Source organism: Bolinopsis microptera, chromosome 13 (assembly GCF_026151205.1).
Source record: "Bolinopsis microptera isolate Bmic1 chromosome 13, MBARI_Bmic_1.0, whole genome shotgun sequence".
NCBI lineage: Eukaryota > Metazoa > Ctenophora > Tentaculata > Lobata > Bolinopsidae > Bolinopsis > Bolinopsis microptera.
The window spans coordinates 2,899,728-2,915,366 of NC_087084.1; the positions used below are offsets into that span (position 1 = coordinate 2,899,728).

The 15,639-nt window shown below is 37.8% G+C and overlaps 3 protein-coding genes across 3 annotated transcripts in view; all 3 read right to left on the reverse strand.

The window, feature by feature from the left end:
* The window catches only part of LOC134825350 (nuclear transport factor 2-like), a 78,808-nt gene that overhangs the window by 14,017 nt on the left and 49,152 nt on the right, over positions 1-15,639 (reverse strand). The window lies entirely within an intron of this gene.
* Positions 6,170-9,126, reverse strand: LOC134825449 (partner of Y14 and mago-like). The gene is made up of 7 exons (XM_063837625.1): positions 9,076-9,126; positions 8,821-8,910; positions 8,523-8,603; positions 8,219-8,353; positions 7,934-8,029; positions 6,496-6,621; positions 6,170-6,262 (listed from the first exon to the last, which is right to left on the reverse strand). The coding sequence occupies exons 1-7, from the start codon at positions 9,124-9,126 to the stop codon at positions 6,170-6,172; spliced, it is 672 nt and encodes a 223-aa protein (XP_063693695.1).
* On the reverse strand, positions 12,811-15,005 carry LOC134825253 (uncharacterized). Its single transcript, XM_063837406.1, has 3 exons — positions 14,920-15,005; positions 14,346-14,654; positions 12,811-14,183 (listed from the first exon to the last, which is right to left on the reverse strand). The coding sequence occupies exons 2-3, from the start codon at positions 14,638-14,640 to the stop codon at positions 12,835-12,837; spliced, it is 1,644 nt and encodes a 547-aa protein (XP_063693476.1). The 5' UTR covers positions 14,641-14,654; positions 14,920-15,005; the 3' UTR covers positions 12,811-12,834.

The following is a 15,639-nucleotide window of genomic DNA, read 5'->3' on the forward strand; positions in this document are numbered from 1 at the left end:
TGGGCCGCGCTCAGCCTGTCATTCCGCCTAATCTCTATTCGGTTGTTTATCAACATGTTGTTTATCAACATTAAAGCCTGGGGTCCTCAGGTAATCAATAACGTTGTTATCCTGGACACGCTGCATTCAAAAATTTGAGAAATCTACGGCTAAAATTTCATTTCCGACCACATGTCTTGAAATTATTGTTCGACTGTATTATACTTATAGTAGTAGTTTCAGTTGATGTGTAAAATACTTTGGTGACGTCACCAAACTAAGCATTTTAAAACTTTATTTTTTAGCAAAATGAAAACTTTTCAATTCGATTTACACCATTAAGGAACAATTAAATTAATAGTTTGAAATCCCATTGTAATTAGATAATCGTTCCATAAAATGTAATAATTGTCAGATAATTGTTTTAGCATTCCAAAAATCGACCGTAATGTGTTTAGCTTGCTCATTCATTGAAATATTTGCAGTTGAAATTAGTGCTTTCAAAAGTTTAATTTAGTAAAGAAGCAATCCTGTTATTAATGTTTAAATGCTATCACAGTGATAAAATAATGAGTTACTTACTATTACTACAGACCGATGAGAGAAGAATTTGCAGTAGCGTCAATATCTTAAATACAGACATGTTCATCACTTAAGAGTTAATAGGTTAGACATTAAAGTTGGACATTACATTTTAAAAAGTTGAATTCTAAAGTTAAATTTGTTTAAGTCAAAGTAGTGTATATAGTATGATGTAAAGACCTTTTGAAAAACAAAGATCAAAAAAAATTTAAAATAAAGAAATTATTGAAATAAAGTTGATAAATTTAGGTTGGCAGGTACGTTTCATCACGTTAAATTTTAAAATTGTCAAAAAAGTAGCTTGGTAATGGTATGTATGGCAATGAGTAACGTGGCTGATGTATTATAATCAGTGGTTTTATAGCTTACTTTTTTATCAAACAATTTTCAAAGGGGCTCAGTAAATAATCGACATAGGCTGTTGAAATATTCGAAAAATGTATGATCAAATCCCGATAACCAGAGCAGAGCAGCTCGTTATGTCCCGGCCGTTATCAGTTATGACCCGGCCGTGTTATCATTGTATTTAAATTAAATTAAAGTCCAGGCCTTCTTCGACTGCAAATTTTTAATTAATAGAGAACGGACTCAGTGTAGATAATATGCTAGGAATGACGAATATACCAAGAACCGACTGAATGAACATAATTTCCGAGAAAGATGTCTGATGAGGATCGTCTGAAAAGGGGATCAAATTAACACTGATAACAAATTCAACGTTTGTTCATTTGATAAGATTTTGGAGCATGAATGGACATCGATAATTCAATTTGTGGATCCAGGTGGAGTTATTTACAGTGGGTCAGATTTTATTTTTAACTGTTATTATTTAATTAATTGTGTTAATTTGAAGTCTCAAAGTCAGCTAGGATTTGGTTCACCAACGGCAACACTTGCACAGTAGTTCGAACCGTACAAAAGTTTGACACCGACCGCGACACGCACTAAAGACAAAGTTTGAGAAAGTCGTAAAATTTATGCACTATGGTCAGCTAATTCTTCTTGCAAATAACATATTCTGGACAATTAGTGGCATGGTTTAAATATTGTGATATTCCACTTTGGCCGTGGATTCTGAAGGTAAAATTTAAATCAAAAATATTGAATTTGGCCATTGGGGCAGGGGTAGAGGGTAAAAGGTAAAGGGTGGACTGTAAATTGTAGGTTTATAACCATTACCAGGACGCGCGCCGAGTTGGACTCGTCGACGAGGACAAATATTTTACGAGTATCACCCGTTAAACTGTATATAGTAAATAAAAGCTGCTTCGAAGTGTTAGGCTCGTGTTATAATTGAAATTCTTTACATAGACAGTGATACAGATTAATTATTACCGAATTTACGCTGGGGAACTCAGCTGCAGCGATCTTGTAATCATAATCAATAATACTCAAATATGAATCGGGGATGGATTATTCATTGCATAAGAATCTTTTTGTTATCCATTATCTAATAATTCTTGTGATACACTTATTTTATTAGTGAACGATTAATTCATGATTTATGTTTTGTTTCAGGTTTCCATATTCTGCGTTTTAATTTACAAATTTTCATTGATCATGATTTAATATTATGTTTCCACAACCAAACCCAAATCAAAACCTTAATTTTAAGACAACTTAATAAATTGAAAATGTAAGTTCAAAGTTTAGGACTGTTGCAATTGCATCACATTGTTATATCTGCGACTTGATTTGACACATAACATGTTACATGGTATATGGAGTATATTTCCTTATGTGTTTCAATGTTCAATTGTCAATACTTTTAGCATTTACAATTTAGGTTTCAATGGTTTGAGAATTGAGCAAAATCAAACAACTGCTTGCTTTCGCTCAGATCTTATGTTTGATGTTTAAACTTTACCCTGCACTACTACGTTGATCACCTGGGGACCTCAGTCCTCAGCATCAGGCTATCATGTTCATAAACAATAGAGATACGGCGGAATGACTTACTATACTGGGCGGCGCTAGCAGCCTGTCATTCCGCCGAATCTCTATTTATGAACATAATAGCCTGGGGTCCCCAGGTAACGGATTACTGGGCCGCGCTCAGCCTGTCATTCCGCCGAATCTCTATTATGTTTATGAACATAATAGCCTGAGGTCCCCAGGTAAGTAACAGAATGACAGGCTGAGCGCGGCCCAGTAATACTAATACTATGTGAACAAATAAAACTGAAGATTTCAAATAAATATAATAAACAAACATTAAAATTAAGCAAACAGCAATTATAAGTAAACAACAATCTTACCATCCTTAATTAACACCAATTATATTAGGTGAACACAGATGTTTCCATTATTAATACCCGATTAGTCGATCAGTCAAACTGAACTGTTAAGTACGAAGTACAATATCCGTTATTAATTCACCTAACCTTACTGTGTACTGGGCCGCGCTCAGCCTGTCATTCCGCCTAATCTCTATTCGTTTATGAACATAATAGCCTGAGGTCCCCAGGTAAACCTAACCATGTGCTTTCGCGCCACTGCAAGCGCGAGCGCAAGGGCTCTGGATAGAGCAATCCGTTAATAATATTAATGTTAATAAAGAAATGAAACCTAATTTAATTATAATAACTGGGCCTCGGCCTGATCGCTAAGCTGCGAAGACAGAAGAATAATTGAAAAAATGCTTCACTGGAGAGTTATGAGCAAACAACTGTTTTGGTCACGTAAGAGGCTAGTTAAACACGAATTTGATTGTTTAGGGCTCGGGTTATAAATTAGAATTAGGGTTCCGGTTTGTGTAAAACCATAAAAGCCAAAGTCACGTGATAATTTTTGTGCGAGCGAATTAGTTGTAGCGCGATGCACTACTGGGTCGCGCGCGCATCCAATAATGCTTCTCGCAACCACATTCTTATGCAGATCGGCGAGATGCGAAGGATTGACATCGTGAATCAAGCGAATTAGTAAAAGACTAAAACTAAAAGCCGGCGATGATTGACCATTGTTAATGGTCTGGCCCGGCGCGCGCTACTTCGTAGCACTTGCCGTCGGGCATTTTCGAGAAGAAAGCGGCGCGCGCTACTTCGAAGAAATTTAGACGAGTAACATCCGTCAACGGCGATGACAGATGATCGAGGGTCAGTGTTTAACGGGTAATACTCGTAAATGATAAAATATTTGTTCCAAAGGACCGTCGACGAGTCCAACTCGGCGCGCGTCCTGGTAAGTTATAAACCTACAAATAATAATTATGTTCTAGTTCTACGGTTGATTCACGATGTCAATCCTTCGCATCTCGCCGATCTGCATTGGTTGCGAGAAGATGCGCGGCGCGGCCCAGTAGTACATAGCGCTACTTACCTGGGGACCTCACTCAACCTCAGGCTATCATGTTCATAAACCGAAGAGATTAGGCGGAATGACATTGACAGGCTGAGCGCGGCCCAGTAAAGCGCTACAAGTTCTACGGCAATTGAATTCAATCACAAGTGTTTCCCTATTTAAAACATAATGTTCATATTATGTTACCTGGGGACCTCAGGCTATTATGTTCAGGCTATTATGTTCATATGCGGAATGACAGGCTGAGCGCAGCCCAGTAAATATTATGAAGTGAGCTGATTAGAGCTTGTAGTTCATAGTTGTTGTGAATGTAAATCTAGCGTCCGCCACAACGAAACAACGGGCGCAATTCTTGTTACCCCCTCACTCCGTAATCAGTTTTACACATAGCTATTTTATAATTATTACACTGTACACTAGTGTTTTTTTAAATCAAGACACTTATTTTACTTCGGAGTATTCCAACAGCCACATTGTTACACAAGTGCAACCAGCCAATTACAGGAAGCCGAAGGATTTGTTTTTAGCCAGTGACGGTTAAGGTAGTGTGTACCATACTTTCTTCGCCCGAGACTTTGCTGCAATGTGCAGCTCCTCATTTAACCCTCACGCCCGATTTCTCGAGTATTCGGCTGAGTAGACCGGGGGGCTGCATAGACCACTTAGGATCCTTAGCTGAACGTCAACGACGCTCACCCCACGACCAGACAGACAGTGGGATTTGAACCCGCAACCTCACGATTGCAAAGCTGGCGTTCTAACCAACTGCGCTACCTGGCCGTAAATCATTTGAAAACCCCCCTCCCTCTTCGGCTGATTAGGCAATACCTACTGGGCGACGCTCAGCCTGTCATTCCGCCGAATCTCTAATGTTTATGAACATTATAGTCTGGGGTCCCCTTGTATCACGTTGCGACCCCCACTTCGTGCGCGGCGGGTCATACAACGTATGACAAGGGTCCCCAGGTAACTGATTACGCAATGCCAATATGTGAACAACCCGGGCATGCTGCTGCATAGTTTGTGATTGGCAATTCTATGATATACTAAGTAAAGAGTAGACATTAAATTTAAGGTAACTGGTAAATCTCTCAATATCAGCTTATTACACTTACACAGTTACAGAAAATGCAGCATTTGGATAAAAACATAAAATACAAACGGGAAATTCAGACAAAACCAAAATTAAACATAGAATTAAATTACATCAAATATAAATTCTGATAAAAATATCGATCATTGATAAGTGATGCTACTGTCCTTTAATTGATTTTCATGATTCTGTACATAGTGATTTATCACCTCAAGTTTTATAATGAAAATAAACATACAAATTCGATCACACAACTCCCCGAATATTCGATTCTCAACTTTCTGCCTCCGGAGACTAAGAGTCACATGACATGACGTCACATATCACATGGCATGACGTCACATACGAAATCATGTAGTTTCGTTAGATAACTATCCTACTTCTCGCGGAACATCACTACATGCACCTTGTCACATGTGGCCGTTGCCATGACGACGCTGTCTGGATACGATACTGAAACGTGCACATTTGTCAATTCCTTACATTATAAAATTCTAAGGTTCAGGCTCACATGTCAATATTACACAACAAATACGTAGGTGATCTTGCTAAAGAAATGAAGTCAGCAACTAAAATATCTAATATTTACAAAAACAGGGAACAGTTTAAGTTGGATACAATTCAATAAACTTGATCAGTTGAGTCAGTAAAACCAGCGATCCCGTTAAAGATTTAGCTTTATTACAAATAAATATAATAATATCTGATAATTACACTCTACGGTTAATAAGTTATCATTATTAAGCTTTTACAATTATTATGCATCAATGTCAATACTAGTTGCCTTGGACATTTTCTAAATACTCACAAAAATAAGCTTCATTTACCTTTTGTCAGCATCGTTACCGATATCAACAAAAAATTCAAGTGATATTATAAGCTTTAACGAGATACGAATACGACAGCCACCAATATTATGACAAGATTGCAATTTATAGAATCTAAAGTATTCGACAACAATTTTCCATAAAGCATAAAGGGACCCAGGAGTATTTACTAAACAATGAAATAAGTGAAGAAATGGATTAAAAAAGATTAAAAATAGTTTTAACTAAAAATTTGGAGTTTCAAGATCGCTTATTAATATTCTTCTTATTTTGTAATCTCAGATAAATCCGCAGAACCTAGTCCACTCTCTGCGCGCGTCAACTCTGCGCGCGTCAGTGGAGATCAGAAGATAAGAGCAGTGAGCCGGATAGCTGCTTTACCCAAGCGTTACGAGAGTGCTGCAAGTTGAGCCTCAATTTCGCCTCTTCTCCCCAGTTTCTCTAACTGCTCCTTGTCGGGTACCACTGACCCATCCTCTACCTGATGAGCACGCAGTTATATCTTCTCAACTTTAAAACTTTAAAAGTTTTAAAAGGGGCAACTGGAAATACCCAAAAAACGTAAAAACTGTTCTGTTTCCACTAAATCAGGCACCAAGGGTTTACAAATTTCAGCGAAATTGTAAGAGCCAAATTGTGAACTGGTACTGGAGGAAACTCATTGGGTTGCAAGTAAAGTTTCCATAACGAAATAACATGGAGCTACTTAAAAACCTTTGCTTGCAGATCATCTATAGCACGCAATTTCTTAAGGAGGTTTTTCTTCTTCTTGTCCACATCAGCTGGCTGCTGATTAGCTGGTTCCGAGCTTACTTTTATATCTGACACCTTATCTGTTATCTAGAGTGGGGAATATTTTATTAATATACAGATAATGGTAGTAAGTAGACACCTTATCTGGGGATTAGGTTATTAATAACAAACAGTTTTTTTAAATTAATAATAAAAAGTTTTCAATTGGTAGTTGGTACAAATGTAAAAGTGCAAGATTAATACCTTATCGGACCTTATTTGGACGGACATTACATGAACGGACACAATTATGAACGGACATTAATATGAACGCTCGAAGGCATTCAAAACCATCAAAAATCCGAATTTTTTTCAATATTTTTTGACGTTTTTTAAATTTCAGCAAATGATTTTTAAATCCATTTTTTATACAGTAAGTAAGAAAAGCAGTCATTAAGCAGTAAAAATGTTAAAATATGTGTACATGATCAGTGTCTAATATCACATATCATCTTCATCAAATGGGTTTTCGTGCATGAAATAGTCCATGCTTAATTAAAGCATCAGTGATTTCTAGCTTTATGGAAACCTTTTTTTTTATCAAACTACCCCGGTCCTGCATTTCAGTGTTAACTTTTACAAGCCATTCGGCGTGAAGTGGTTTTATCTTAGACAACTTTAGGTTAACCTTAACATCACGTGGAGCTTTCCTAGCACTGTTTCATTACCGCCCCCGAGTAATATGAACTATAACAACGTCGGACAATGTCCTTGGCAACACGATTTACCGTAATATCTAGAGGCTGGAAAAAGTTTGTCTAGTTCATGAACTATGTTGTTGAGTGCCATATTTTCGTTGACTTTTTTCCGCCAAGTGACCCTTGAAAACATCATATACTAGTAGTTATAGTAGTAGTAGTAGAGTTTTCTGTGCCTCCGGCAGACCAAGGAGAACCTTTCCGTCGTTAACTTACGGCACAATAAAGTTCTCAAAGTTGTCATATTCTGGACAAAAGGTTCGAAATGGAAAAATTTTTGAAAAAATTTCAACGGACTTTAATTGAACATTAATTGAACGGCCTTTATTTGAACGGACATAAAGATGAACGCTAGGGCCTCCAGCGTTCAAGTAATGTCCGTCCAAATAAGGTCCGATAAGGTAGTTACAAATATACATTAGGGGTCGTTCACATATTACGTAATCATTTTTTGGAACATTTTTACCCCCCGGTCCCCCTTCCCTCAGCTGATTACGTAATATGTGAACGGCCCCTTACACTGTGGTCTGGGGTTGTCTTGGAACTAAGCCCTTTGATAACATTAGGATTTTCTCAGATCGCAATTATAAATTCGACAACTATTAATTGCACCGCTAGTTACGTTAACTACAGTGTAAACTGTATAATGCCAATAATTTTACCTCTTCTATTTCAAATTCGTCAGTGTTCTTCTTCTCCTTCTTTTTCTGTCTCTTCTTCTGGTTTTTAGACATTTTCGACTTGGAAGAGAGATCCGCCTGAAATAAATGGTAAAATGAGCATAAGAAGTATTTTTTTTAATAATTTTGGTATAAATTTCGTCATTAGCAATCTAGGAATTGAAGCCCTCAAAACGATGTAACTGTCAACCAATCGAATTCAGTGATTGAGCTTTTAAATTTAAGTTTTAAAACAAAACTCCTTTTCAAACAGTCTGCTGTACTCACATTAGTTACTCGCTCCTCTGCTCCGCCCTGCTTTGCTGGGCCGGTATAACCAGGCACACCCACTGATTTTACTCCCTCAGAGAAGATTTTACCTTTACTGCGGTAGGAATCTACTTCATCTTGTGGTACGTACCCCTGGTGACAACAAAGAGTGAATGAGTATTTAATTTAATAATTACATAAGTATTTAATTTAATAATTAAATAAGTATTTAATTTAATAATTAAATAAGTGATTAATTTAATAAACAATTTAAAAATGTGAGATAAGAGAGAGTATTACCGTTATTAACTAAATAACCAACCTCTTTCACGTATTTGACAGGCCTCCAAGATCCGTCAGCTCTTTGGGTCGCAGGAATGAACATCCTCCCCTGGGCATCCCGCTGTAGATTCGCGTCAAAGTTCATCAGCTATTACTGTGTTACCGTCGGTTAGATTTTTCAAGAATCTTAACGATTTAAGCTATCACGAGTTCAACAAACCACGTAGCATGATCGCATCACGTGACGTAATCTTGCGTTATAACTCACGCATGATCGCATCACGTGACGTAATCTTGCGTTATAACTCACGCGTGATTTTGCTGAATTGCGAGGGAACAGGGAGGGTATTCGTCAGAGCTGGGATGCAAGTTAGCATTTTGTGTAGAGTTTGACCTAACTTCTCGTCGTTCTGCAGACTACCACCCGTCTGAAAATTATAAATTAAGCAATGATCAAATAAAATAATAATTTATTCAGCGAGATATCAAAAATTGGTGGAACTGAAACTACTCAGAAGTAGTAGATGAAATAATAAGTGAGATTCCTACAAAACGATCAGCCAATTCGCTGGCGGATCAATCAACAAATAAACCTGAACGATGTTTCCTTCGCTGTCAGTCGTCAAGTTGCCAGTAATAGTCATACCAGAAATTACAGACTGAAAAATTATTAACGGTTTTAAAGTGATAACCTTTCAGTTCAAAGCACAAGATGAGCAGAAAAATAACTTTTCTTCGAGATATTATATGGGAAGTATCTAAAGGTTTTTCTCCTATATTGGTAAAATAGTGAATCTAAATCATGATATTATGTAGATTGCACGAAAGGGTTTATAAAGATAATTTGTATCCTCACCGTCATTATGTGATGTCTTCTACTGAGCCCAACTACAACAAGTTATCCTACTGATAATTGTGACAGTTAGGTTGATAGGAGACTGATAAGATAATTTATGCAACTTAAATTTTAAAAGTTCACGAAGGGGCGGGGGAGGGGGAGTTGTGGGATACTTGTTGTAAATTATTGAAATAATAATGTTATCATCACACGATTATACTATTAGTGGGATTCAGATACAGAAAAAACTGAAATGGAAATAAAAATATACTTAAACATCAAATAACAACTTAACAAAAAAGTATTAGACCGAATTTATTAATTATGCTTAAAGATTTCAATTTAAATTTTGGCGATAAGCAAATTAACATCTAAAGAACAATAATTTATAAAAAATCTTGCAATTATAAAAAATAAAAAAATAGTGTATTAACCAAATAGTTTCTTGTACATGTTAGTCTAGTTAACATGCACTAGATTGTACATGTTAGTCTAGTTAACATGCACTAGATTGCACATGTTAGTCTAGTAAACATGCACTGGATTGCACATGTTAGTCTAGGTAAGATGCACTAGATTGATAGTCTAGGTAAGATGTGCACTAGATTGCTAGTCTAGGTAAGATGTGCACTAGATTGCTAGTCTAGGTAAGATGTGCACTAGATTGATAGTCTAGGTAAGATGTACTAGATTACTAGTCTAGGTAAGATGCACTAGATTGATAGTCTAGGTAAAATATGCACTAGATTGATAGTTTAGGTAAGATGTACTAGATTGCTAGTTTAGGTAAGATGTGCACTAGATTGCTAGTCTAGGTAAGATGTGCACTAGATTGCTAGTCTAGGTAAGATGCACTAGATTGCTAGTCTAGGTAAGATGTGCACTAGATTGCTAGTCTAGGAAAGATGTGCACTAGATTGATAGTCTAGGAAAGATGTGCACTAGATTGATAGTCTAGGTAAGATGTGCACTAGATTGCTAGTCTAGGTAAGATGTGCACTAGATTGCTAGTCTAGGTAAGATGTGCACTAGATTGCTAGTCTAGGAAAGATGTGCACTAGATTGATAGTCTAGGTAAGATGCACTAGATTGATAGTCTAGGAAAGATGTGCACTAGATTGATAGTCTAGGAAAGATGTGCACTAGATTGCTAGTCTAGGTAAGATGTGCACTAGATTGATAGTCTAGGTAAGATGCACTAGATTGCTAGTCTAGGAAAGATGTGCACTTGCTAGTCTAGGTAAGATGCACTAGATTGATAGTCTAGGTAAGATGCACTAGATTGCTAGTCTAGGTAAGATGCACTAGATTAATAGTCTAGGTAAGATGCACTTGATTGCTAGTCTAGGTAATATGTGCACTAGATTGATAGTCTAGGAAAGATGCACTAGATTGCTAGTCTAGGTAAGATGTGCACTAGATTGCTAGTCTAGTTAAGATGTGCACTAGATTGCTAGTCTAGGAAAGATGCACTAGATTGCTAGTCTAGGAAAGATGTGCACTTGCTACTTTGCTAGTCTAGGTAAGATGCACTAGATTGATAGTCTAGGTAAGATGTGCACTAGATTGCTAGTCTAGGTAAGATGCACTAGATTGATAGTCTAGGTAAGATGTACTAGATTGATAGTCTAGGTAAGATGCACTAGATTGCTAGTCTAGGTAAGATGTGCACTAGATTGATAGTCTAGGTAAGATGTGCACTAGATTGCTAGTCTAGGTAAGATGCACTAGATTGCTAGTCTAGGAAAGATGTGTACTAGATTGCTAGTTTAGGTAAGATGCACTAGATTGCTAGTCTAGGAAAGATGTGCACTAGATTGATAGTCTAGGTAAGATGCACTAGATTGCTAGTCTAGGAAAGATGTGCACTAGATTGATAGTCTAGGTAAGATGTGCACTAGATTGCTAGTCTAGGTAAGATGCACTAGATTGATAGTCTAGGTAAGATGCACTAGATTGATAGTCTAGGTAAGATGCACTAGATTGCTAGTCTAGGTAAGATGTGCACTAGATTGCTAGTCTAGGTAAGATGCACTAGATTGCTAGTCTAGGTAAGATGTGCACTAGATTGATAGTCTAGGTAAGATGTGCACTAGATTGCTAGTCTAGGTAAGATGCACTAGATTGATAGTCTAGGTAAGATGCACTAGATTGCTAGTCTAGGTAAGATGTACTAGATTGATAGTCTAGGTAAGATGCACTAGATTGATAGTCTAGGTAAGATGTGCACTAGATTGCTAGTCTAGGTAAGATGCACTAGATTGATAGTCTAGGTAAGATGCACTAGATTGCTAGTCTAGGTAAGATGTACTAGATTGATAGTCTAGGTAAGATGCACTAGATTGATAGTCTAGGTAAGATGTACTAGATTGATAGTCTAGGTAAGATGTGCACTAGATTGATAGTCTAGGTAAGATGTGCACTAGATTGATAGTCTAGGAAAGATGTGCACTAGATTGCTAGTCTAGGTAAGATGCACTAGATTGATAGTCTAGGTAAGATGCACTAGATTGCTAGTTTAGGTAAGATGCACTAGATTGATAGTTTAGGTAAGATGTGCACTAGATTGCTAGTCTAGGAAAGATGTGCACTAGATTGATAGTATAGGTAAGATGCACTAGATTGCTAGTCTAGGTAAGATGTACTAGATTGATAGTCTAGGTAAGATGCACTAGATTGCTAGTCTAGGTAAGATGTACTAGATTGCTAGTCTAGGTAAGATGTGCACTAGATTGATAGTCTAGGTAAGATGCACTAGATTGCTAGTCTAGGTAAGATGTGCACTAGATTGCTAGTCTAGGTAAGATGTGCACTAGATTGCTAGTCTAGGTAAGATGTGCACTAGATTGCTAGTCTAGAAAAGATGCACTAGATTGCTAGTCTAGAAAAGATGCACTAGATTGATAGTCTAGGTAAGATGCATTAGATTGATAGTTTAGGTAAGATGCACTAGATTGATAGTCTAGGTAAGATGCACTAGATTGATAGTCTAGGTAAGATGCACTAGATTGCTAGTCTAGGTAAGATGTACTAGATTGCTAGTCTAGGTAAGATGTACTAGATTGCTAGTCTAGGTAAGATGTGCACTAGATTGATAGTCTAGGTAAGATGCACTAGATTGCTAGTCTAGGTAAGATGCACTAGATTGATAGTCTAGGTAAGATGTGCACTAGATTGCTAGTCTAGGTAAGATGTGCACTAGATTGCTAGTCTAGGTAAGATGTGCACTAGATTGCTAGTCTAGAAAAGATGCACTAGATTGCTAGTCTAGAAAAGATGCACTAGATTGATAGTCTAGGTAAGATGCATTAGATTGATAGTTTAGGTAAGATGCACTAGATTGATAGTCTAGGTAAGATGCACTAGATTGATAGTCTAGGTAAGATGCACTAGATTGCTAGTCTAGGTAAGATGTACTAGATTGCTAGTCTAGGTAAGATGTGCACTAGATCGCTAGTCTAGGTAGGATGTGCACTAGATTGCTAGTCTAGGTAAGATGTACTAGATTGCTAGTCTAGGTAAGAGCCTCGCGCCAAATCTCCTCGCACCCAGGTTTACACATCAAAGTGCTTATAAACCGAACCCTTCCGATAAGCTGACTGCCTTGTTGAGTACCGTCCACAGCTGCTATCCCACGCAATACCACTCTCACTGAGTCCCTGTTCTTCTTCAACAGTTTCCGGTGGGTGTCGGATAGGGTACAGAAAGCGCCGCCGCCATCACCGCCAACAGGGCCCAATTTACGGTTCAGATTTGTAACAAAGGTGATTTGGTCCAACATCCAACCTTTCCGGCCCTTCACGTATGAGATGTACTCGTTTTCACCAAGTTCAAAAGTTTTAGCGATTGACGATTTATCGTGATCTAGATCGCTGAGACCGATTTTCACAGATTTCCGAAAATCGAAAGAATCTTTCCCAGACGAAGTCAATGTCAGACGATCTTGAAAAAACAGTTCTAACCCTTTCACCACATTCCGTCCATCCCATTGCCCGTTATAAATAGAAATCTTCTTAATGATTCCCAGATGTACATCTCTTTTTTTATAATCATAATGCTGACGCGGATTTGTGCCATACTCCGGGGAACAGCGAGTATCCACCACTACAAATGACTGTGGTTCTTTGATCAGACACAAGGGCATCAGCGACATGTAGTGAGAGTAAGGAAATTCAAAAGATCCCAGCTCACTCTCGAATGATTGGAGGATTGCCAAGGTGGAACTGCTGCTTGTTACCTCAGCGGAGGCGCTCAGGATATCTTCTAGGACAAACGATTTAAGGAACAGATCGATCTTTCGAAATAAGAGTACGTTCGAAGACAATTTTTCGTGCTGAAGAAGGGCTATTAAAATGCTGTTAACTGGATCTTTTTCCCTCAAAGTTCTACCAAAAACCTTTTCACGAATGAAGGATTGTATATCATCCGGTAGCTGGGTAACATGATACTGATCTGTATAATTCTTGATAAGTTTAATAACCATATAAAGGACCCTTATAATATTAGCTAGCATCATGCACTGCAACTTAGACTCTCGAGTTTGGATACCAGAACCAAATTTAACCAAAACAAGAAACAGACATTCCTGGGACAAGCTCTTGAGTCCCAACATTAAGGGAGAGTTGTCGAGCTGCATGAGGTCCCCCTCAACCGAGTCTCTTAACTGAGCAAGTTGCTGTGAGACATGAGAGGACGCTCCCTCCTGTACCCTCTGTAAACAGTTATCATAGCTCCACTGCAGCAGCTCAAAACAGTTGGTGTCAGTCAAGCCAGCGACCAGTTTATTGGAGTAAGCGGAGACTATCTCCTCAATTCCTAGGAAATTAGCAGCCAAGAGAACCTCTTTTACCTCCTCATGGTTACCTGGAGGTTACAATGTTGTAACAGTGAAACGTTGAGAAATTCCTTTCCTGATAAGAGCATTTTTCCTTGTCGCATCAAACGGGATCAATACAAATTTATACTAGAATATATTGCAACCATGCGACTCATAAACAATACTCCAATCCGGATTTTACACGTTACCTGGAGGGTCAGGAAGCAGGGAAGTGTACAGAGACTCAACACACGCCTTCAAAACAACGGATCTAACAGGGACAGAGGAGGTTGTCAGGGTGGGATCTGCTCGGAATAACCCTTTGTAGTACCCACACTGGGATGCTAGGATGATTTTGTGGGTTTGGACGGTTTCTCCGTCAGCGGATATCAAGTTGAAGTCCGCTAGTAGATCGTGGTCGTCCTGCTGTACTTGTTGGTAGTAGGAGGAGAGGTTTTTCATGAAACCAGCAGGGTTGAGAGCCAGTTTTCTTGGTGAGTTCATCTTTCACTCGGGACCTGAATAATAATTTTGTTGCCTTGTGGTATTCAAATTTCATATAATATCACAATTGTAGGTGACTAAAATCCAACTTTGAGAAGCCTGTCCACAAAATCTAAAGAATCTTGTTGTACAGAAGTGATTCACTCTGATCCGTACTAGCAAATAGCTAACACTGATTATACGCCAAACTGCTTAACGACACTCAAGGTATTATTACACAGAAAATAAATGTATAATACACAATATATAATATATAATATATATTATATACGTCCATACCTCTGATAAGACGTCTGCTTAATCTTTATCTAAACTCAGCCATCTTCTATTCAGTTCTGTCATCCTATACATGTTCAAGAGATTTGTCAGATTCCAAATAACAGGGAAATTACAAAAAATCTTCATAATTTTTATAATGTTCCACAATCCACATCATTCATCTTTTATTCAAGAAAATATCGCTTTGAGACCATTCATTATTAACACTCATCGACAAAAGAAAGAAAACACTATAAATTAATTAACGAACGTAATAAATTAGCGCGTATAACAAGGATACAAAGAAAATAGCGTCCACTTTCTTGTAGGGTTGTTGTGATAACAATATACCGGCGAACGTGCACATAGTACACGTGCACACCACTTATTGTGATAACAATATAGCAGCATTCTATTTGTTCTGGATTGCAAGGGGTCCATCCTTAAATCCCCAAGAAAAAATAGAATGTGTTTGATTAATGATAATCGGCGATTAAAAATCATTTGGCAACACTACCCAGTGCATAAATCGTCAATTTAAGTGGTATTAAACGTAAAAAAAACTTCTATGATATGTAACTGACTCAAATTAGCCAAACATGTGAAAGTCGAAGACATTTTATTCAGAATAATGTACAGGGTGGCCCATAAGTGACTACCCACACGCAACCTCTTAATAACTCACGTAATTCGTCTCCAAATTGCACCAAAATTTCAGAGATTATAGATATGGGTCAAACT